Here is a 25,153-nt window from a genome sequence, read left to right on the forward strand (position 1 = left end):
GATAGTCCTCCTCAGGATAGGTCATCACATCAGCGGAGGTCCGATCAGCTATTTAAGGTAGCTGCTAGGATTACCGGAGCTCTGGTGGGCACAGCGGGCTCCCGGCAGCTTTCCAAGCACAGCGCTCTACATTGTATGGCAGCTGTACTTGGTATTACAGCTCAGCCCCACTGACTTGAATGGGGCTGAGCTGCAACTTAACCATGTGACCAATGTAAAGTGATGTCACATGGCCTAGGAAAAGGCCACAGTGCTCAGGGAGCACCGGCCTCTTATAACAGCTGTTCAGCTGGGGTCCCGGGTGTTGGACCCCCACCAATCTGATATTGATAACCTAACCAGGGGATAGTTCATTAATAAAAAAAATTCCCAGATAAATCCAATTTAAATGCCTGCTCTTTCTATGCTTAGGAGTCCAGTGGACGGTCCTATTAGTGTTTGTCAGCCTTGCCTATATGACTGTGCATACATCGTCACTGAGTAGGAACGCCCAATGGACTCCTGATCCCAGAAAGATCAGAGAATTTGTATTAGTTATAATGCATTTTTCCTGCTCTATATCATGCTGCTCACAGATAGGACTGCATGTACAACATGACAGACTCCCTTTAAAAAAGTATGATTGTAATTATTACACCGACAGTAGTATCGCTTCTTCCAAAGGGGAACTTTTCCACAATCTATAAGTTTGCTCCAATATTTTCAATATGGACATACATAGGCCCCAACCATGTTGTATATATTTTGCAAGGAAAGTTTTACTGATCTATTTCATATGGAGTTTGCAAACACAAGATACAGCAGCACTCTGCTTTAAGTGGATAGACATTTATAAAAATGAATGAGGTTGTCCGGCATAGAAGCCAACAACCCCAGTGGTCGTTAGGTGTACCCCATTGAAAAAATAAATAAATACTCGCCTATCTGCTGTTCCAGTGCCACTGACCCATTCCTGGCAAGTTCCAGTCCTGACCTGACCAGAAGGGGCTTGGGCCTAGGACTGCTGCAGCCAATTACCGACGCACACATTCCGAACACGGTTGTCGCTTCTAGGCATCACTGCTATATTTACTATACATAGAAATTTGTTCTTAGTGCACATTTTCATCGGCTTGTGTAAGTCTATCTACCCTGTGAAGGCAACCTCATTAGATGGGACCCTACCCTACAGACTTACCTGTCTTGGCCTAGGCTTCCAGAATTTGGGTGTGTCTGTTAGTGTACTCCTTTCTAAAGGCGGATATACACGGCCTGATTGTCAAGCAGATTATCCGGGATGGAAGTTGCTACGAACGCTTGTTCCTGATTATCTGTCTGTCTTATCGTTTCTGGGCAGGAGATCATGCTGTCTAAACAGCAACAATGCAGCTGTATGAGGACCTGAGATAGCAGCAGCCATCGCCTGTCCTCATACTGTGGAGGTGATCCCTGCATGTAAATGCCGCGCATCACCCCCCACTGAACGGGCATTCAATTGTCGTGGAGGTAAGCTTTGATCGTCGCATGTAAATGTGGCATAGGACTGTTTTATTTCATTTTGTGCATTCTGGAGGCCTGTGCTCTAGCTGGGTAAGTCTTTTCATGTAGGGCCCCATCTAATAAAGTTGTCTTGACAGGGTGGATGGCTCACACAATTTGATCAAAGTGTGTACTAAGAGCCTAACAGTAATTCAATTTAAAATAATTACTATATTCAAAGTCTGAAGATGTCTTAGTGCCTAAAGCGGTGTGCTGCTGTATCTTCTCTGTTTGCTTGCCTTTGCACCTGCACATTTTTTTCTGGATCTTTGCATGTGCTGGCCTACTTTGTTTATAATGTAGAACTCTTTAGATCATGGAAGCAGTCATATTAACGAATGGAGTCGCTTAAAGGGATTCTGTCACCTTGACAATGCAGTAATCTGCAGGCAGCCTGTTATACAGCAGGTATGATGAATAGGATGGAGAACCACACTCAATTCAAATGTCCCTGGTGCCAATCAAGGGCTGCAAACAGCCAGTATACATTTAATGAAAATTGAGGCACTCAGGTTTAGGTTATTGCAATCAAAACTTTTTTATTTTTTCAAGTTTTTGCAGTATTTTCATCCAAAAAGCCCAATTAGATCCTTTGTATAAACAGTATATTTAAGACCAGACGTTTCGGTCATTTCAGACCTTCATCAGTGGTCACATTTTTTATCTGTTCTGAAGGGGAGGCATGGACATCAGGGCTTGGATGTCCATGCCTCCCCTTCAGTACAGATAAAAAATGTGACCACTGATGAAGGTCTGAAATGACCGAAACGTCTGGTCTTAAATATACTGTTTATACAAAGGATCTAATTGGGCTTTTTGGATGAAAATACTGCAAAAACTTGAAAAAATAAAAAAGTTTTGATTGCAATAACCTAAACCTGAGTGCCTCAATTTTCATTACATGTTATACAGCAGGAGCAGCTGAGCAGATTGATTTCTAGTTTTATGGGAAATTATTCAGCAAAATGTCTAATTTATTCATTTCAATCTCTTCTCGTTCTGAGCTTAGGAGTCATGTGGGCGGTCCTAATCGGTGACTGACAGCTGTCTCTGTATACACACTTACTCAGTAGTGATTGACAGCCTGGATGACTCCTAAGCCCAAACGAGAAGAGATTTAAATTTATAAATTTTGCTAAATAAGATAACTATATAGCAGCCTGCTCAGCTCCTCCTGTTCTATAACATAGTGCCTGCAGATTGCACTGCATTTTTTCCTGCTGGCAGGTTCCCATTAATGAGATTTCAACTAAACACATCTTTGATGCATTCACATGAATAGTATGTGGCCAGAACATTGAGAATGCCGATTTAGTGGAATTCTCGAAATTTCCAAATCATACTCAACTGAGATTCCCGTAGAATTGTAGCCATCTTGGATTCTTTATATTCCTTTGAATATTGAACCAGATGTAATGCATCCATTCAGTATATACTGTAGGTACTTAAGGTACTGAGCAAGTAACCCGTTATTATTTGGGTACACCCATAATGTCCTGTCTACCGTCTTGACTTACTGACACAAGGCAAATAGGCAGTAAACCATGGTAACCAAATAAAACATTTGCTTTCACTGTTGAACAGGTCTTACTCAAATAATACATGAACGTAAGACACAGGTTTCAGTTAGCTCTTCTTGTACTTTATTTACCTTTAAACTACGTCTGGCCGAACATATAAAAAAAAAATTTTTCAATACCTAATGTACAAACGTAATGAAGTTTTGTATGTATATTTAGATTTTTTCCTTGAGATGTCTAGTCACCAGCCTGTCCAGTTGTCGCCATAAAACATCAGTATAGATGAGAAGTCACAGTGTCTGGAATCGATTAGCTGCTGTTTTGACTTCGCTGATGATGAAAAGAGATTATGTGGGATTCCAAAAAAAAAAAAAAAAAAGCAATGTTATTAAGAAATATATTTTTTCTACTGCTGCATCGGTAAACTCCTGTTAAAGCCAGATTGACAAACCTGTGTCCTGGACCCATGGTTTGTTGTAAAGGGGTTGTCCCATTACAACAACTTATACTCTGTCCACAGGAAAAAGGATAAATGGCTGATCAGTGGGGTTCTGACCACTGGAGCCCCCTGCCGAGATGGAGAATGGGGGCCAATGTTGCCTTGCTTGAATGGAGTGGCGGATACACGTGTGCTTCCATTCAATTCAGCTCAACGGGGCTGCCGGAGATAGCAGAACGCTTGTACTCGGCTATATACAGCAGTTCCATAGAGTTGAATGGACCATAAGATACGAATAGGTGTCTGCTGCTCCATTCAAACAGAGGAACATGGGCCACCGTTCTAGTGATCAGTGCAGGCCCCTTAACGGCAATCCAGTGGACAGGGGATAAGTTATAGTGGGACAACCCCTTCGATGACCTAAGTTTGGGTAATTAAGCTCCCAATTGGGTGAGGACACATAATTGGAATCTGTCTCCGAGTCAAACTTGGAGAATATTTAATCAACAACAGGACGGTAAGTGAATAGGTTTCATTGGATATATAGCATATGATATGTTTCAGTCACTCCTCCAGCAATTCAGTATCCCTCAAATGTAGGGACACCCAGTTGCAGGAGGCTAGTACGAAATTGATGATCTGCTAGTTTTCCACCAAGACTTATTCACTTACCCTCATGAAATAATGTTGAGTGTATTTGGAAATACACTTTGAGACTACAAAAAATTGCATTGAAAAGTGGTCTTCTAGGTGGTGGCCTTCTCAAAGAGGATGTCCATCATACATAATATGGTGGAACTAAAAATCACTGAAAATCTGGTCTAGAAAAGGTTGTGGTCTTCTGAAAGAGGTGTCTTTTGGAGAGGTTTCACAGTATATATTTACGATGAAATGCAATGGGATCTGGACTTTCTTGATTTGCCTACCAGCACAGAGAGCCTGTGGTCATATACTAGTATTGTAAAGTTTATTATTATTGCACTTGTGTGTGTGTATATAGATATATATAGATACACACGCACACATTATTTGTCTAGATACCCTCAAACAGTAATAATCATTAGAGTAAGTAAACTTTTCCACCGTTTGCTTTAGGACCTGTTTTGGCTATTATATATTTGTTATACTGCACCATTTTAGTACAAAACAGTCGTTGTTTAGTAATGACCTATATGTTTCATGTATTATAGGTTAGATAATGTTCTTGCATGCATATGTATGTTGGTTTCTGTGTGAGAACGTGCATCAAAACACGGCATGGCTTCTGGCAGTCGCTGTGCAATTATGTGATTGTTTTATTGTGCCTTCACTTCTCATCCCATTCTCATTGCATCTTTTGTCCTTTTACATCATCTCATTAGCTTTGCAGATCTGACGGTGAACAAACAGCACCTAAAAGTCCTGTAAAGCTTACAGACTCCCCGGTTAATACCCTGAACTCAAATTCTTTTGTGGTAAGCCCAAGAAAATTACATTTATAATCAACCTCTTTAGACCAATCTTGAAGATCATATTGTTACTTTTTACTGCCTGTTTTATCCCTTTTTAAGTTCTTACCTAATATGAACATATTTGAAATTTTAGGTAAACTTGGAGCACACTATATATATATTTAGATATAGATACAGCTTATTTGTCAGATTCCCACTTATTTGGTATTGTTTTGTTTATTCCTGCTGTTTAATAAGCTTATATTATTGGCCTGCCCAAGATAGTATCTCATAATGCCTATGAAATAAGCCTTATTTTATTAAAGACTACATTGTCCGTGTAGAGATTTTATGTTTCAGCCAATGTTCCCCAACAGAATCTGCCCATTGATATGCCTGAAATAATAAGTTATAGGGAACCTGTCAGGTTGAGCATGTTCTACTGTCTGTAGACAGCATGTTAGAGAAGAGGAGATTAATATATTGTTTTGTGCAAAAAATATTCCATATAACTTCATGTATTGATTGAAATACCTGCTGACCATGAGCTTAGGTCCTTGAGTCGAGTGGGTCGACTACTGGACTTATAAGCCCAGAATGAGAAGGCATTTAAAGGGAGACCTCAGATTTTACCCCTAAAAACCATGCTGCTTACCTGAGAAAACAAAATGCTCCTGCTGTACATGGCAATTAGCCCTCAAGCATTTGTTGGTCGTGTCCAGCCTGCTCAAGTGTCCGGCTGACCAGCCATAAGTCAGCCCATGTATTTCAGAGACTGATGGGGATGACACTCCCTGTGTCATCCACAGGCCTCTCCAAATCTAGTTAGATAGGAATCGGTGCATGCACAGAATTAAAAGAAGTACTGTGCACAATGAAGGGAGTTCAAACTGTGCTTGCGCTGTACGTCAATCAATTGGCATTTTTGCATTTTGAATTCCCTGTTGCGGGTAGAGCATTGATTTTCGTTGTGCGCATGTGCCGTTCCCCATCTAACTACAATTAGAGAGGCCCATGGATGATGTAGGAGGCATCTTTCATGTCCGTCACCAATACATGGCCTGACTTACGGCTGCTTCAGCCAGACCCTTGAGCAGGCCGGATACACGTAGCAGAAACCAGGGCAAATTAGCATCCAGTGTGTAAGAACAATAGCTATATGTTTGCTACGTCACAGTAGGAATGGTTTGGAGGGGTGAGAAAATAGTTTCATTCAGGACTGTACACAGATCTCATAGGGCACCATGCAAAACTTAGTAAGGGTCCCCACCACCACCCTGCCCATCCCACCTAGTTTCCTAGTACTTGTGTGTGAAACATTCCAATGCTGAACGTAAAGTGCAACGCTCCAGATTTCTGGAGAAGTGGAATTCATTCTGAACACCATAGTTCTCAAATCTTTTATATGACATAACTCTCATACAGGGGCGTAACTACCGGCAGACCATGCGACTGCTATGGGGCCCAGCGCAAGAGAGGGCCCAGTCTTAGTTGGGATCATCTCCTATTCTACTGGAGGTGAAAATTTGGTCAGGACTCTACCCTCTAAAGGAAAAACTTTTAGCAAATGAGGCAGTGGAAAAAATGGCCCAAGGGTCACCAAAAGGGGTTTAGGCGGAAACCCTTCTGTCCTGTGTGGGGGAACTGTTTTGATCCTTGCTATGGGGCCCTTACTTCTCTTCGTATACACCACTGCTCTCATAAATACATGAATTAATCTCCCTATACATCTCTATGTCTGCCTCATACAATGTATTCTAAAACTGGCCGAAGCCACCACTAGGGGGAGCTCAGTGCATAGGAATTTTCTGTTACTATTGACTGCAATGAAAGCTGTAAAATCTCTTTGCACTGAGCTCCACCTGGTGGCGACTACTTGAAAATGTAGTTTTTTCATATTGGGAGCAAAAAGAGTTTTTGCCTGGGACCCCTATCAGTCATGCCTCCATGGATGGTATGCCACTGGTTCTATTTAAACAAATTGCAAACTGTGCTGGGTTTTTTCCTACAAAACTTCCAGTATATATCCATCTGCTCAGCTTGACGTGCTCTATAAAATGCTACTTGCAGATGGCAAGGACAGCATTCACAACCTGACAGGTTTCCATAGTATTATCTGTCTGCCATGGATCAGAGTCGACATTACATCATACATCCCAACCATTGTGTTCATAATTCTGTCTCCTGGAGTTAGGTTGGTGGTTTCACTTAGGTATGTATAAAAGTCTACACATGGGTTATGTACTCAGTCATCATCCATGATCTTATACGCTCATAAAAATGAATCAGACAAGCAAAAATTACCATGTGTAGTCTGCAGTTTCTTCTATGATCCTTTTCTTCAAAACCAAGCACCAGTATACTGGACTGGCAACTATACAAGGTTCAAATTCTGGTAAACTCTTCTTCCAATGAGGGTCACAACCTGGATTATTCATGCTGGGCGACATTCTGTATTTTGCAGCACTGCTGACAATGAAGTGAATGGGGGCAGAGCTGCAATAACTAATCAGACATTAGTAGTAAAATCCTGGAGTATCCCTTTAAATGGGTTATCCATGTAAGGTAAATCATGAAAATCAGACATCATATAATACATGACAATCTCTTTGTAACAAAGCTAGAACCAGCCCTGTACCTCACGTGGGTCCAGAGATCTTTCCATTTATTACTCAATTTGTTCTGCTAGATTTATTTCAAGCAGACAGCTCAGATGGAACGCCCTCGCTCAGGGGGCATGTCCTGTCACTGTCAAAGCTTCTAACAGAAGTATATGGCTGGTGGCAGTTGAAGAATTAAACTGAGCATGTGCGACCACCTCCGTGAACAGAGAAATAAGGAAAAGAACAAACAGCAGGTGGCGCTATACCAATACAGTGATCCCTCAAGATATATTGGCCTCAGGATACAATATTTTTAACATACAATGGTCTTTTCGGACCATTCATAAGTTGAAACTAAACAAAACATACAATGTCTCAGATCCAACCAATCAAGGCCACTTCTCTGGTAAATTAGCTGTATTAGTTGCTAGTTGGCAGCTATTCCTGACTGTTATATGTAAGGACTCGTTTTATCTGTCTTAGTTATCTGCTTACTTTTCTTAAATCTTCACTTTCTCTCATCTTGGATGACATTTGGGGGCTTTGGAACCAATAACCCAACTTACAGTGGTCGTCCTGGAACCAATTAATATTGTAACCTGAGGGACTGTATATTTTATTGAATTACTCAACCTTTATGTCTATGCAGTTACAAAAGTATTCAGATCCAGGTGCTGGTTTGAAAGATGTATAATATTATTTTTTGGGACAACCCCTTTAAATAGAAAAAAAAAGTCTGCTTTTTAACAGAAACGGTGAACACTATTTTGTATAGGCTGTTCCTGGTATTGCAGCTTTAATACATGATATTGCAGACTTGTGCATATGGTTGGTTTTGCTAGTTCTGCAAAATGTTTACACTTCATTGCATTTTTGTGCATAGTATTTTTTTCTCAATTGACCATTTTTATGTTCCGATCCCAGTTTTGACGTATAATATAGTTAAAAGTATATAGACCAGTATACAAATGTATGCAATATGTCCTGGCTTAAAGAATAATGTGCATTTTATTGGTTTTCTGTACATAGAACTAACTAGTATAGTGTAGAATGGAGGCAGACTTCAGTGCTGCCCCCAACCATCTGGCTGACCCTCTTATAGGGGCTGTGGGAGACGAGTCCAGGCAGAATGTTACCTTATTGTGCTTAGTACACACTAGGTATAACACACAGCATACGTTTTACCCAGATTGCTCCCTTAAAGCAGATGAGCCCCATTCTTCCAGTAGGTGGGGGCAACACTTCCAGGGCCTGACCTATGAGACATTCATGGCACATATTATCAATATGCCATAAATGTCTTTAATCAGAATAGCTCTGATTGTTATTGCCTTCCTTGGCAGTGATATAACTTGTCAATGTGAACCTCAGGCCAGAAAAGGATGGTCTGGTGGCAGTCAGACATGACACTGAGTGTATTGTACTGGACGGATCATTGTAGTTGCTGACTGGTTACTAAGGACTACGTCATATTTTTGAGGTTTGGTATAGTTTAGTAGAGTCATCATATGTATAAGTCATTATACTGTTAAATTTACCCTGCAGCTAATATTACCTGTACAGAAAGGGCTTGTTCCAGTAATAAGAACATACCTCTGGTGCACCTGCCATTCCTTACCATTGGTGACTTCTTACATTTTTATGTTATTTTTTGGATTCTATTTTATATTTAAGCAGTTGTTCAGTAGTTTTTACATTTTTTGATATAGCTCACAGTGGCTTAAAGGGAATCTGTCACCCTTTTTATGCTGCCCTATCTGAGGGCAGCATAAACTAGTGTCCACTACCCTTAGCAAAAGGAGCACTTACTTAAAGTGATGCAGTCATTTTTTTTTTCTAAAGTCTGTATGGAGCAAATCTAGCAAGAGCCGCACTCTGGAGCTGTTCAGTACTCAGCACGCATCGGAGAGTCCTCCTGTCTATGAGCTTCCGGATTTCCCTGCCCCTCTGCCACCGATTGCAGTAGGGAAAAGAAAGATGCTAAGGGTATCTGTCATCACTTTATGCTGCTCTCAGATAGGACAGCAGAAAACTGGTGACAGATTCCCTTAAAAAAAAAGAAGAAGCCAGACTATTGTCACCAATCCCCCGACATTGCTGTTCTGATGCTTATCGGTCTCTGCTGCTTTCCACTTTCTGGTGCCGGATCATAATGCAGAAAATAGTGATCAGCCTTTTCTGCAGCGGATAGGCAGCAGCAGGGATTCAGCGAGGGGGCACGTATCGCTTCTGTTTCATTTGTAATCCACTCTGAGCCATATATAAAAAATGTAATACATCTTGACACCCCCTTTAAACTAGGTTGTCAATAGACACGATGGCCACATTTTCTCATGAGGGTTCATCTTTCTAGATTCTAACGTGGCCCAATTTGGTGCAGCCAGTTTAGAGAAATTATTTTTGTCTAGCTCAACAAAGGGGCACGGCTTACCAGAAAAAGGATTTTGGCTTTCTAGGAAAGGGGTATGGTCCAATATGCAACATTTAACGCCATAGCTGCACCACAATTCTGGTGTAATATTCTATCTCAATGTAAGCCAATCAATAGTTGGTACAGAGCTGGACAAAGATGTCTATCCCTCCACCACATTTATCATCCAGCCTGAGCCCCTGTGATAAATCTGGTGCAGGTCAAAATAGCCTGTCTTACCTTACACCATCTGTAGGATTAGTAAACCTGCCCCATTATACCTGGGCCTAAATTTATGCAAATGTATGAAATGCATGAATGTCAGGCGTATGCACTTCCATTGACAAAGAAATGTGAACTGAACTGGTGCTTGCTAAGGTGTGGTAAATTAGTAGCACAGTACCAGCACACTGCATCCTTACACAATGCCCAGTATAAGACCAGCCATAGACCAAGAGCACAACAGGTTTTATTGGTATCATTAAAGGGGATATCCAATGATGAATGTAAAATTAAAAATCAGACAGTCAGACTAATCGCATAGTGCTTGCTACTTTCTAACAAAGCTAGAACCAGCCCTGTACCTCACATGCATCCAGAGGTCTTTCTCATTCATTGCTTCATTTGCTCTGCTGGATTTTCTGGCAGATCAGGGGACATGTCCTTTGTGCTAAAGCTCTCTTTCTGTCACAGCTCAGGGGGTGTTCTTTCTCAGGGGAAATGTCCTTTCTGCTGCAGTTCTTGAATCTTTACCTGTAACTGTCACAGCTTCTAAGAGAAGATCCACTGGTGGCAGATGAAGGATGGAACTGAGCATGTGCGACCACCTCAGAAAGGTGGACATAGAAATAAGGAATATAACAAACAGCAGGAGGTGCTATATAGCTAGTTTGTTGAATAACTCAGTGACTATACTATTTTGTAATTAGAAGCAGTTACAAAAAATATTCTGATCCAGATATTGGTCTGAAAAATTTTAAAACATTTTCATTCCCATAGACACTTACCACACCACCTGCATTTAGCTCTGGACAGAAGTCAAATGGCAACTTTGACTGTGGCCCATAAGCTGGGACCAGTTATGAAAAATATGAAGATTTAATTGAACAGTCAAACACTTGTGGCGCTGCATGGAGATATCCATCACATAGATCCCTGACCCAACAGTCTAATGTGTCATTGAAAGAAAGTGAAGTGGTGGTACTCATGAAGCAGCGGCAATGTTATCCTGATTCAGTCTGTCTCCTTAGTTATGTATAGATCTACTGTTTTAATACTCCGCATAGTAACAAGTTATAGAATACGGCCACACAGAGTGTTGTGGAAGAGGTTTTGAGGCAGATCTCCCTGCAGGATTTTCAGCCAAAGCCAAAAGTGGATCCACCAGGAAGGAGAAGTCCTTCCTTTTATATATTCCCATTCCTTTCGAATCCACTTCTGGCTTTGACTGAAAATCCGGCAGGCTGATCTGCCTCAAAACCTCCTCCAAAAAAACCTCAGCAATAACTGAAGGACTAACAAGTAGACAGACAGATAAATAAGGAACATAAATCAAACCCTTGTAGACAGTGGCCTATTTCGGTATATGGTATCTCATGAAGCCATACTGAACTTGCAAATTATTATTTTTCCTTCCTCCACCAACCAATGGACTGGGAATTATAAGAAATGTCTTAGATTGTGTACATGATAATATGTCTCCCTATATCCGAATAACCCATGCTAAATGTGTCCCTTATAATTTGCTTGATGACCACAGCAGCCTCATCATACACTGACCACAGGACCAGACCTCACAGAGTCTGAAAAGAGCTATGTGGTAAGAGATCTTTGGTGTGCTGGATATAGACCGGCCACCGGTGCATTGACTTGACTCCTCTCCGTGCTAACATGTGTGTCTCTGTTTATCAGTACCAATAATCTACTCTTTCTTGCTACGCCTGCCCTTTGAATCCTAACCAGCATAATGCATGACCGAGCCAAGCTCACCAACGTGTCCTTGCTAGATTAAGAGCATTTTCTAACAGCAACATGCTAATACATCAGGCTCTCCTCTGTGTCTTATGTATATCTGTACTAAATTGTCCCTTCTTCTGTATCTTGCCTGTTTCTTCATGCTTACCCTTGGAAAACTCGTGCACTCCACCTTATGGACTTAACGGGATCTCCACTTCTGTTGTATACTGGACTTGTCTGCTGCCCTCTGGAATGTCTCCATCTTTTCCTGTCTCTTTGCTCTTGTTGACTGTCGGCAGGAAGCTGTCTGCAATGAGATAATAAGCATTGCAGAGAAATCAGTCCGTTACTGCAGTACTATCTCTCACCCCTTTGACTATCGGCACAAAGTGTCTTCCTATGACAATAAACAATGTTTAATCATTTCTCAGCAACCTCAGGCACAGCAGAGAAGGGACAGCTCAGAGAGGAGTCAGACGCCGCAAGACGCGTAAGTTTCCGTCTCCTTGTCCTTCTAAAAAAACTGATGTACTGGGTCTGCATCTTCTGTGATATGCATCTCGTGGGTTTACTTGCAGTCCTGTGTAATGCTACAGATAAAGCTTTGTAGGAAGCAACTATGTCAGCGTTTCCCCAATCTAGCTCTGCTAAATCTGTACATCTTCAGGCAAAAAGTATCTATTGATTGACTGGATCTCAGGTTTGGGATTATTTGACCACCATTAAGGCAGCATTGTTATAATAGGGACTTTAAACAGGGCTCATCCATAAGAGGTTATTACCATGCTTCTCACAATACCAGAATTTAGGGACTGTCTACTGTGCTTGGAAGGCATCCAGCTGAACAGGACATCTAGGAGGAGCAGTGTATGCTATGGACTGGCAAAAAGTATCTATTGATTGACGGGATCTCAGGTCACCATTAAGGCATCATTGTTATACACAGGCACTTCAAACACGGCTCACCCATTTATTATTTATTTATTTTTATGCACTTATATAGCGCTACTATATTCTGCAGTGCTTTACAGACATTAGCATCCAACTATCTCCAATGGAGCTCACAATCTAAGGTCCTATCAGTATGTCTTTGGAGTGTGGGAGGACACCGGAGTACCCGGAGGAAAAACACGCAAACATAGGGAGAACATACAAACTCCATGCAGATGTTGTCCTTGGTCGGATTCGAACCTAGGCACCAGTGCTAACCACTGAGCCACCGTGCTGCCCGTCCATAAGAGGTTATTACCATGCATCTCACAATACCAGAATTTAGGGACTGTCTACTATGCTTGGCATCCAGCTGAACATATCTGTAAAGAATAAATCAAGGCAACTGGACTTACTGTAGATTTCTTGAAAACGTTTCACTCGTTCTTCCAACGAGCTTTTTCAATTCTGAGTGACTGTAGAATAATTCTCTGGGAATAAATATGTAACTGAATCAACATCTGGTAATTATACCCCGCATGGGGTCAGAGGTCATTATACCCAGCATGGGGTCAAAGGTGTTGATTCCATTATCCTAATTGGAGTCAGTAGGTGATAATGACCTCCCAGAAAAAGGTGTCAAGACCCCATGCTGGGTATAATTACCAGATGTTGATTCAGTTACATATTTATTCCCAGAGAATTCTTGTACAGTCACTCAGAATTGAGAAAGCTCGTTGGAAGAACGAGTGAAACGTTTTCAAGAAATCTACAGTAAGTACAGTTGCCTTGATTTATTCTTTATAGATATATCATGACCTGGATGAATGAGAACCTTCACAGACATCCAGCTGAACAGGACATCTATGAGGAGCAGTGTATGCTATGGACTGTCAAATGCTCAACTACACTAAGACCACCTGACAAACAGGGCCCCCAGATACATTTAGTTGGTGGCCAGGCAGGTACACAGCCCTTCCAAACTCTGTTTCAGAGAATTTTATGGCAGGAGCATGCATCAGTTTGATAATACTGTCCATACTATAATCACACCAGCTAAATGGACACCCCGGCTCTGGGCCTGCTAAGCTAATAGAGAAGGTTCCTTTGGTCAGGAACTGCATCATCAAGGTGGTCATTTCTAGAGGACCACAGTTATCCATATAATTAAATTGGTTGTCCAGTTTAAAAAAATAAATTTCCAGATTATAATACCCATGTAAGGAATTCTGATTTAAAGAGGACCTTTCACCAGAATAAAGCATATTAAACTAACTATACAGACGTGTAGAGCGGCGCCCAGGGATCCCCCTGCACTTACTGTTATACCTGGGCGCCGCTCCTTCTCCCATGCTGTAGCGCTGGCCAATCGCAGCGCTCAGCTCATAGCCTGAGAGAAAATAAAAACTCTCAGGCTATGAGCTGAGCGCTGTGATTGGCCAGCGCTACAGCATAGGAGAAAGAGACCCCGGCAGGTTCCCCTGGGTGGAGCCTAACTATAAAGATACCGGAGGCTATAACGGGAGAACGGAGCGGCGCCCAGGTATAACAGTAAGTGCAGGGGGATCCCTGAGCGCCGCTCTCCATGTCTGTATAGTTAGTTTAGATGCTTTATTCTGGTGAAAGGTCCTCTTTAACATAGAGGGACTGTCCTCTCTTGGACAAAGTGGAGATCCTCTACAAAGATGGTCTCTTACTCTTACACAAACAACATATTTCAGTAGGCACTGTATAATTTATTTGCCTTTTGGCGGCACTGCAGGGAAACTGAACACCTAGGTTTCACCTCATATTACCGCTGATAAATGGGGGTCCCAGCAGGGATACACTTCATAATCATCTTTTTGTCAGAGGACCCTTATAACAAGCAAGTGTTGTAGAAGGGGAGAACCCTTTTATGTGGGTGTCCATCGATATTAATGTGTAGTTTGCTGTGCTTCATTTTTCCTGTGACAGCTGCTATTCATGACACAGCGGCAGGACCTCAGCCATCAACAAGACACCACTTAAAGGGGTTATCCCATGAGTAGCATACAAAATTCAAATCAGAAAGCATATAGTACATGACAGTCTTTTTCTAACAAAGCTAGAACCAGCCCTGTACCTCACATGGATCTAGAGATCTCCCCTTACATTGCTGCAATTGTTCTGCTACATTTATTTCAATCTGGCAGCTCAGGGGGCATGTCTTTTCTCTAGGGGAATGTGCTTTCTGCTGCAGCTAGTGGCATTTGAAGGATGGAACTGAGCATGTATGTCAACCTGGACAGAGAATTAAAAAAAAGGGGTGAACAGCAGTTGGCGCTCTACAGATTGATTTTAGTGCAGTTACAAAAGTATTCAGATCCTGAATCAGTTGCTAATTTGAAAAATGCAGACTATTTTTTTGTGAGACAACCCCTTTAGAGAATGACCTATTGTTTAAATCAAATTTTTATGTTAAATCTACTTTTGGTGTTTTTTTTTTATGTTCTATGTCCCTATATATATATATATATATATATATATATATATATATATATATATATAAAAGAAAAAGAAAGAAAGCAGCACACAAAAAATGAACGGGTGCAAAAAAATCCTCCCAGGAGACCTGCGACCAAGATCCCAAATGTAGATAATGTAGCAAAAGAAGGCAGCACTCCAGTTTGCAGTAAAAAAGTGGACGGTTTATTCACTCATCAGCTGATGAGTGAATAAACCGTCCACTTTTTTACTGCAAACTGGAGTGCTGCCTTCTTTTGCTACATTATATATATATATATATATATATATAATTTTTTTTTTTTTTTTTTTTTTTTTTTTTAAAAATCCTAAAATCATGCAGTTTTCACACTGGCAACTAGGCTTAAAATATGTTAAGACTTCCTGTTCTTTGGGAGCAGTTACATGGGCCATAGACAGGAGCTGGCTCATTGACTTGAGTTTTCTAGGCATGTTTTGTGACCTGTGCAGAGGTCAGGAGGGAGTAGATAAGTTGTGATATCACCTATTCATATGATGGATCCCGTGTTGTCTCTGCAGAGATGATATCTGTTATTGTAATCCTGTCGGAGAGAAAATACTAACTCCATGCAGATGTTGTCCTTTGGTCGGATTCAAACCTAGGACCCCAGCGCTGCAAGGCACCAGTGCTAACCACTGAGCCACTGTGCTGCCCTTATCTTTGGTATTACATGTACAGAATTATATGTTTTAATTACTGCTGATAAATACTTAGGTTGTTCTTTAAGGTGGATTTAGATGGGGCGATATTCGGACAGATTATTGGGAACGAACGTTCGAGCAAACGCTTATTCCCGATAATCTGTCCGTCTAAGGCTCCATTCACACGTCCGTGGTGTGTTGGGGACCCGCAAATTGCGGATCCGCAACACACCCGCCCAGCCTATTCTTGTCCGCAAGCTGTGGACAAGAATAGGACATGTTCTATCTTTTGCGGAGCTGCGGACCTTAAGATCGGGGCCGCGCTCCGCAAATGCGGATGCTGACAGCACACTGTGTGCTGTCAGCATCCATTCCGTCCCCATAGAAAATGAATGGGTCCGCACCCGTTCCGCAAAATTGCGGAACGGATACGGACCCATTTGCGGACGTGTGAATGGAGCCTAAAGGTGCAGCCGATCACCCAATAAATGAGCGAAACGCTCGTTCATTGGGTTGCTAGTGCTTGCAAGTAAGTTAGCATTTCTGGGCAGGAGATCATGCAGTGCCCAGAAACAATGCAGCTGTATGAGGACGAGCATCACTCATTCTCATACTATGGAGGAGATCACTGCATGTATATGCAGCACTTGACCCCCGCTGAACGAACAGCTGACTGTCAGGACGGAACGCTTCCTTCCCGACAATTGGCTACCAGTTGCCCCGTGTAAATCCATCTTTACATTTTAACTCTGGCCACACACCAATAAAAGTCTCTGGTTGCATTCCCATGCAGTTTATTCATCTTGTACAGTGGATATGTAATATTTCCGCAACAAAAAAAGCACATGATGTCATCCAGGAAGGATGACCTTTGACTGCTTTGTGGGATAGGAAATACCACTGGGAACCAGAAGCTAGGGCATGCCTTTTCTTAGCCTCCAGCACTTTCTCATTCTTTCCATTACCTACATGACCACAGGAGGAATGTGTCTCAGCCAGTTTAGAGATTAAAGGAGAGGCAGACTGGAAATTCTAGATATTCACACAGCTGCCTGGGGGAATTCAAGATTAGGAGCTCGCCAAATCCTTATTCTCTACTGGACAGCATGTCACTAGACATGAGATACCTCCGCTGTTTGTGGAAGCCCTGCATTGTGTTTCATGTGGCCTTCCTATCTAAAACATAAATGTTCATCTCTGTCCATTTTCTGAAGCTTGGCTAGGTGGTCACATAACACCCTTTCCATTGTCTGATATGTCTGCTGGATCAATTAGATTTTTACCTATTCAGACTTCAACCTCACTGATCCCATAACAGAAGAATATAGTGGTCTAAATGGCCAACACCGTTCAACCGGTTGTTCAATTTACCAGGAAGTATTACAGTGGTCATTTTGAGTTTTCTCTAGACACATTAAGATCATCCCTGTATAGGTAGGGTTAATGCTCAGGGTTGCTTTTATAGCCTACCCATGACCCATAAATTCTATTTCTAGAGAAATTATGTATTTTTCAACATATCCATTGCATCACAAAATTCTTTGCAGTTGATGCGTTTTATAGAGTGACTTTATTTCTCATCTCATGAGCGTTTATGGTTTTTACCTTCTTTTCATCTGGCTGTTTTCACCTTTGGTACATTTGTATCCTTATTTGTCATCCTAGGTTTACCTATCAGGCTTTGTACACTTACCTACCACAAAATGATGATGAGTTGGAGCTTAGAGAAGGAGACATTGTGGATGTTATGGAGAAGTGTGACGATGGTTGGTTTGTAGGTAAGATCTATCACCTCATATAATATTAAGATTGTTTTCAATGTAACGCTGCTTATTTTGCTAGACGGTAAGGGTGCATTTACAGGGGCAGATGACTGGCCAATTATTGGGAAAGAGAATTCATACAAATGCTCATTCCTGACAGTTGCCCCATTGTCACCGAGAGTCCGGCAAACGCTGGTTTTCAGCTGATTTGATGTTTATGCTGCACAAAAAAATGTGTCTTTTGTCGGCAGCACATTGTCCTGTTTAAATCTGTATGGAGAAGAAAAATCATAGTAATGATCATTCATCCCCATACTGCATTTATGATTGCTTCAAGTAGATGCAGTTAGGGAGTGGGCAATGATCAAGGGTGAATGTCCTAGCAATACAACCTGTAGACCTACTTTCAATTACACATTGTGACCTAATGTGGCCAAATCCCCGGAGTTGCAATTTCTGAAATATTTGCATAGTATAAGCAGGCAACATTTACTTAAAATAAGGGCAGATTCTGTATATCTAAATGGGGCTTTGTAGAAAACGACTCAATTCGGATGAATGGAACTGATTTTCAGTTACAGAAATTTCTGCAACGAGTCTACAACTTCACCCTAAAGCTTCTGGACACAGAAAAACAAAAAAAAGTCTTATAATTCATGCCAGGCCTTGTACAGCAGATGTTACATTGTTCTCCTGTCTCCCTTATTCTCCGCATCGTAGGGATGCCTGTCTCTTCCATTAGGTTACCAAATCATATGGGCAACTTCAGACTTGGGCCTACCAGTGGAAGTGATCCCCCCCCCCCTACAGCTATCCAGAATCTATGCATGTTCTCTTTGTACACACATCTACTGTCAGGTTCATACATGGTTGTTGCTGCTGGACCATATGAGTCTCAGTATGAGGACTCATGCATACCAACGTGTGCCGGCCGTGCCCGTATTGTGGCCTGCAAACAGCAGGTCACTTGAATGAGTCTGCAATCCGGAAGATACGGAGTGGAAGGCTACAGAAGCACTACAGAGGGCTTCTGTGGCTTTTCGGTTCGTGCCTCCGCACCGCCAAAAAATTAAACCTTCCCTATTTTTTTGCAGTGCAGACGGATCGCAGACCCTTTCAAGTTGAATGGGTCTGCATCCTTCAGCGCAGGACACGCGGACAGTGTGTGCATGAGCCCTAAGCCGCAGGTTGAGCCTGACAGAGCATCCTCTGGTGGACCAGTCTGACTGTGCAAATATTTTTGGAGGTCCTCAAGACTAGACTCAGATGAGATCATGGGGGCATTTTCCTGGACTTTCTGATAGTAACCATCTTGGAGAACATTATGGTCAGCTTTTCCTCTGTTTGAAATGACTGTTAAACAATTCACATGCTCAACAAAGAAAGATATTAAGACTTTAACCGTGTACCTTTATTTTCTTTGATATATATATATATATATAACACACACATGTATGAGAATTGTGGTAGAATGAAGACTTCATTGTAAGAAATCTACTTTCATTTGCTGCAGGTACATCCAGAAGAACCAAGCTGTTCGGCACCTTTCCTGGCAACTATGTCAAATCAGTGTTTTACTAAAATGACAGTACACAGCTAGAGAATTGTGAAGCTACTTGGCATTGTGCAAAATGAAGGCCGTTGCTGAATGTATTCGCTATGCGGTTCTACACAAAGAGGTTTACACGTGTCAGTACTCTCTGAAAAGTACGACTCAAAATTTCTACCTAAAGGCAATGAAGAGTTAATCAGACATTGATTAGCATACTGCCTTACGGTTCTTTTTCATTTCATCTATCATTCGATACTGATCTTGTACTGAAAGTGTACCTGTCTCCTACACATAGCGCAGGCAGCCATTTTGTAAACTGAAATATTTTTACTTTTCTAGGATATCCCTACAGAATGGCTGCATTGGTTGCACAAGGCGTGTTTTATTTTTTCATAAATAATGTGCAATTTCAGTCACTTCTATTAAAATATTTTATTTTGTTCAACATATTATTTTATTATCACACTTGTATAATATGAGATGCGCCGCACCACAGCGTAATCATGTACCGTGCAGCGGACGTACACTGGCTGATGATGCACAACTCCTGTGGTGCTCTGCCACAGTATGGATAGAGCAGTCGCACATCTCACCCATGCAGAATCGGTAGCTCCGCTCCAAGCAGTCGTTTAACTGGACTTATATGATAAATGAAGGACCTGTTGTAATTGAATGGTCAGTGTTTCCTTTCATTCAGGAGGATTTGCCATGGACATTTCCATTATATTCAGCTTTTGTAATGGCTATCAGTGGTCCCTTAAATAGCTTAAATCTATATTTAAAGCGACCCTCTGGTTCAAGAAATAAAAAGACAGAACGCTTACCCGGTGACCGCCTTTTCATTTTTTCAGCTGCTGATCCACCAGTTCCTGAGCACCTCTTCTGTCATCCAAGATGGCTGCACCACTTCCCAGACTACCCAGGGCATACATGAAAATCCAAAAGAGTAAATCCAGCACTTTAAATCTTCAAATACGCTTTATTTCTTTACATAGCAATATCTCACAGATAGAGACCCTCCACCAGCAGTTGACGCGTTTCGAACAAAAATGTTCTTAATCGTAACAAATTTTCATGGACGGACTTACTTGGCCCTATCCGTGCACAGGAGTTCTTATGAGGAGGTGAGCTGGTCGATTCTCATTTATGCACCCAGGGCATACTATGCATTAGTAGTAGAAGACATTTCCTTCTGCCCTCAGATTGGGCATTGGGCAGCACTGCTCACATGAGCAATGTTGGCCAATCCAGGAGCAGGGCTGGGCAAGCAGGAATAGTATGCATCAGGTAGTCTGAGAAGCTGTGAGGCCATCTTGGATGACAGAAGAGGACCCTGGGAACTAGCAGATCTACAGGTGAAAACATGAAAAGGCGGGCACCCTGTGGGCATTTTATTCATTCCCCAGTTAATGCGAATTTTTTTTCTTACATCAGAGGGTCGCTTTAATTGCCAAAGGAAAATCATACTGACAGCAAGGATATGAAGTGATTTACACCATATATTTATGGAGGCTGTGCTGTTAATGTGTATATGACTAATAATGTATATATGCAATAGGGAAAGAGAAATCTGTGAAATGTTTAATAAGGAGAAATATCTACCGTTCCGTCTATCAGGTCCGTGCAGTTATTCTTCTCGGTTCTTGAATTTGAGACCGATCTTCCTGAAAATACAGTGTTACGTAACCTCAGAAGTATTTCATGCTTCATCCTAATAGACAGAAAATGAAAATGTCAAATTCAATGTATTTTAGATGGTTTAGTGAAGTAGATAGAGGCAGGTTTTTAAAGAGGTTCTCTAGACAAAAATAACGGGAGAACGCTACTGACTTTTACGCGCCCGTACACGTCAGATAGTGGAATAAAAATGTTTAGAAAATTGGCATCCAGCAAAATGGAAGGATGGTTGGTCCTGTTAGATTCTCTCAACCATTAGTCTGCAATAGTACGTGGATGGTTTTGTTGATGGAGTACGTCAGATATAATTTTTTTGTTTGCATATGGGCCTTTAATCAACTGGTAATTGTCTGTCACAGTGTTACAGTCCCTTTGTATAACTGCACCCTCATCTGGCATCCATAACGCACCGTACACCTTAGGCATAATATATCGTATCCATTTTGCCCAGAGTGTTGCTTTAAGGTAACAAAATGTTTGCAAACAACCGCAAAAAGGCTACAAAACTGAAAGGGTACACCTCCGTCTCAAGAACAGAGCTGCGCATGAACAGCCTCCTCTGTCCATTCCTGGCCCCATGAGCTGATCGAGACAGTGGGACCTTCACCAACCACATATTTATGGCATATCCTGTGAATATGCCATACATTTTCAGAACCCTTTAAGATATATTCCATTAGTAGCCAGTCTGATTTTGTCTAGAGACTCTCTTAAAGACTAGTCTTCTTAGGTTAGAGTGGTCTGGAAAGGCAAGTGACGGTGTGGGAAAAAGAATACAGAATGGAGAGTAAACAGTGTTTTTGGCTCTACAGGTGCTCTTTTATTAAAAAGACAGATTTTAAGCATACAGATCACACAAATGATATTATTGAGACTAGAAATTAGGCTTGTAAGATTACTGCACAACATTTAGACTACCCAGCCATTCTTTGGAGGAGTTTTTCGGAGAGTCGTCATTGTCTCTAATCAGTGCAGTAGATTTTAAAATATCGAATACTTCACGTTCACCTCTGCAGTTTTGTTAAAATGTCCTTCTGACTCTATGTGAGCAAGGAACAGACAAGCATCCACTTACATCGGGCCTAGGAGATCATTACAATACCTCAGTTGCCTAAATGCAATATCTGAATGCATATACAACACAGGAGTGGACACCGCACCTGCAAGCCACCTATTAAGTGAATATACCATCACCACAAAATGAACATTTTTATATTTTTGTAGTAATTGGAAGGACAGAAGTAATACTCATGCTATATGTCTTCTTTTGTGGTTAGTCAAAAAAAAATCCGAAAAATGAAGACCCAACTGGTAACGCTACCTACAGCTGTCCCTTTTCCATACTGTCATTGCCAGTCTGTGGCCTGAATATACTGTATTTATGAGAATGTAACATATATATACATGAGGTATGATAAATGGAAGAGTGGTTTGAGATTCTCACTAATACCGCCTGCCCTATGGCCTGTAGATCACAGGTACACTTTCAGGTTGACTGTCCTGTGTCCAAGGATGAGCTTCAGAATGTGGACATCATATCTTGCTATTTTTAAAGTGACTTTGTGGTTGTGGGATGCCATTTCCTTTGAGCACTTAGAACTGTCCAGAGAAATTTCATAATACTGTATGTGTGTGTATATATATATATATATATATATATATAATGCAGAGACTTTGAATGAAACATGAATATTGGGAGTCTTTCTCCTGATGTGAGAGGATCTTAGTCCAAGGGTTTGAGGTAGATGCATGGTCTTTATATAGTTGCCATTACTTCCAGTTTACTGTTATAATTAACCTATATAAAAATAATACATTTAATAAATGTCATCCACTGGGTTTGATTTACAGCCCGTATTATACAGCAGTCCAGAGCTGCGTTCACAGTTCTGCAGTTTTCAGAGCTAAACTTTCTGAGCATTCCCATCTGGTTCAGGTTGTTTTTTTAATACTTTACATTTTAGTAAGGGTCATATTTACACCAGGCTGTATACAGTAATGCTAATTATAGTTGAAATATGCTGTAATGGATTTGTCCTTTGACAAGATTGTCAACTGTTTAAAATAACAGAAGAACTGTGATTGCAGCTCTGGAAGATAATACAAACTGTAACTCAAGACCAATGGAAGATAAAAGGCCTATTCACACTGTCTTGTTTGCTGTGTGCGCTGGCAAAGAGCCCAGTGCATCTGTTACATCGACCCATAAGTCAGATGCTACTGAGTAGCATCAATCCCCATAGGTTCCCATGTTAAGGCATATGCGAACGACTGTGGTTCGCGGATCTGCAAAATACGGATGCAGTCTGTGTACTGTCCACATTTTATTTTCGACCCATTATTTTAAATGGGTTCGTGGTCCACATTCTGCGAACATAGGGGCACATTTATTAAGATCAGCGTTTTAGACCAGGTCTTAATAAAGCCCTAAGCTGGCGGTGGTTCCACCGAAGTTATGAAGAGGTGCAGGCCTCTCCATAACTTCGGCAAATCAAGAGCAGTTCTAAATGTAAGACGGCTTCCGAGCTGTCTTACATTTAGACCTTTTTCTACGCTTGAAACAGGCGTAGAAAATGGTAAATCCCCGCCCACTTATATAGACCTGGCGTAAGCGGGGCGAAGTCGGAGATTGTGGCGCAACTAGCTGTTACGCCGCAATCTGCTCCTGAAATACTCAGAATTTAGGCGTGTTTCAGAATGATAAATGACCCCCATAGTCTATCTTTTTACAAAAGAACATACAGCTGCAGAAGGCACACAGATGATCCGTGTGCTTTCCGCATCCGTATGTCCATTCCGCAGTAGGATAGAACATGTTCTTTACTTGGCTGCAAAATGCAGACCGCAGACCCATTTGCGAATCTGATTTGCAGACTGCAAAGTGGACACTGTCATGTGCATGAGGTCCTACTGGACACCGCTGCACGGAATAACAGTCTGGTATGCTATTCATAGCTGCTGAAAACCAGAAACCCCATCAAACCAAAGTCCAATTCTCTGTATAATAGATTCTGATGGGTCTGTTTAACAGACGTGCTGGACCTTTCCCAGAGTATACAGTAAACGGATGATCAAGATGCAGTGTGAACAAAGCTTTAGCAACACAATGCATGTACAAAGTTACTCACCATTTTATATAGGTTATTTCAATACATCAGCTGTAAAATGGGGCTTCAGATGAACATACCCTTTAAAATTTGGTCTCTGCTGGTTGGAAAGGAGTCAGGCATAAAATTAGGCTACTTTCACACTTGCGGCAGAGTGATCCGGCAAGCAGTTCTGTCGCGGGAACTGCCTGCCGGATCAGGAAATCTGCATGCAAACGGACGGCATTTGTAGACGAATCCGGATCTGTCTCACAAATGCATTGCAAGAACGGATCCGTCTCTCCGTTTGTATTATTATTATTATTTTTTTTCACATTTTCAGGACGGATCCGGCACTAATACATTTCAATGTAAATTGATGCCGGATCCGGCATTCCGGCAACTAATCTGGAATTTTGGATGGAGATAATACCGCAGCATGCTGCGGTATTTCCTCCGTCCAATACGCCGTTCAGTGACTGAACTGAAGACATCCTGAACAGATTACTCTCCATTCAGAATGCATGGGGATAAAACTGATCAGTTCTTTTCCGGTATTGAGCCCCTAGGACGGAACTCAGTGCCGGAAAATAAAAACGCAAGTGTGAAAGTACCCTAAATTGTATTCTCCTGGGTAAGTGGGGTATCCAATGCAAGTATCTTTCATTTTTGCTTTCTCCATATTGTATTCTACCATGCAGTATGTAATAGAGCAAAGTACCTAAAGTATATATATATATCACACAAAGTGACAGGTTCTCTTTGACTTCGAAAGTCAAGAAATCAGCAATGCCAAGTCGGCTTTCATGACCCGATCACCTACTGTACACACGTATGAAACCGTTCATTACACAAAGTGAAACTACACTGTAAGCTTGCACCTTGCAGTAAAAACCAGATCTAGAATGTTCTTTTATCATAATAAGGTATATTTAATAATGTAAGATGACTATTTTTTTTCTGGCGCTTTTCTACCGATTTATTAACAAAGCTACGTTGGCATGACTAGCAATATGTTTTGATAAATATACATAAAATATATATATATATATATATTATCTGTGTTCCTAGTACTAAAGATTATTATTTTTTGCCATGTTACGTACACATCGAAATGGTTTC

At 41.4% G+C, this 25,153-nt stretch overlaps 1 protein-coding gene across 1 annotated transcript in view; it reads left to right on the top strand.

Moving 5' to 3' along the window:
* The window catches only part of SORBS1 (sorbin and SH3 domain containing 1), a 353,742-nt gene extending 334,029 nt beyond the window's left edge, over nt 1-19,713 (top strand). Inside the window, exons 30-34 of the mRNA XM_040436109.1 lie at nt 4,839-4,931; nt 11,680-11,739; nt 12,308-12,366; nt 17,619-17,731; nt 19,230-19,713. Of these exons, the coding sequence (XP_040292043.1) occupies nt 4,839-4,931; nt 11,680-11,739; nt 12,308-12,366; nt 17,619-17,731; nt 19,230-19,297 (393 nt within the window). The 3' untranslated portion in view covers nt 19,298-19,713. The remainder of the gene's footprint in view (nt 1-4,838; nt 4,932-11,679; nt 11,740-12,307; nt 12,367-17,618; nt 17,732-19,229) is intronic.
* The last annotated feature ends 5,440 nt before the right edge of the window (nt 19,714-25,153 follow it).

This window comes from Bufo bufo, chromosome 6, assembly GCF_905171765.1.
Source record: "Bufo bufo chromosome 6, aBufBuf1.1, whole genome shotgun sequence".
Lineage (NCBI taxonomy): Eukaryota > Metazoa > Chordata > Amphibia > Anura > Bufonidae > Bufo > Bufo bufo.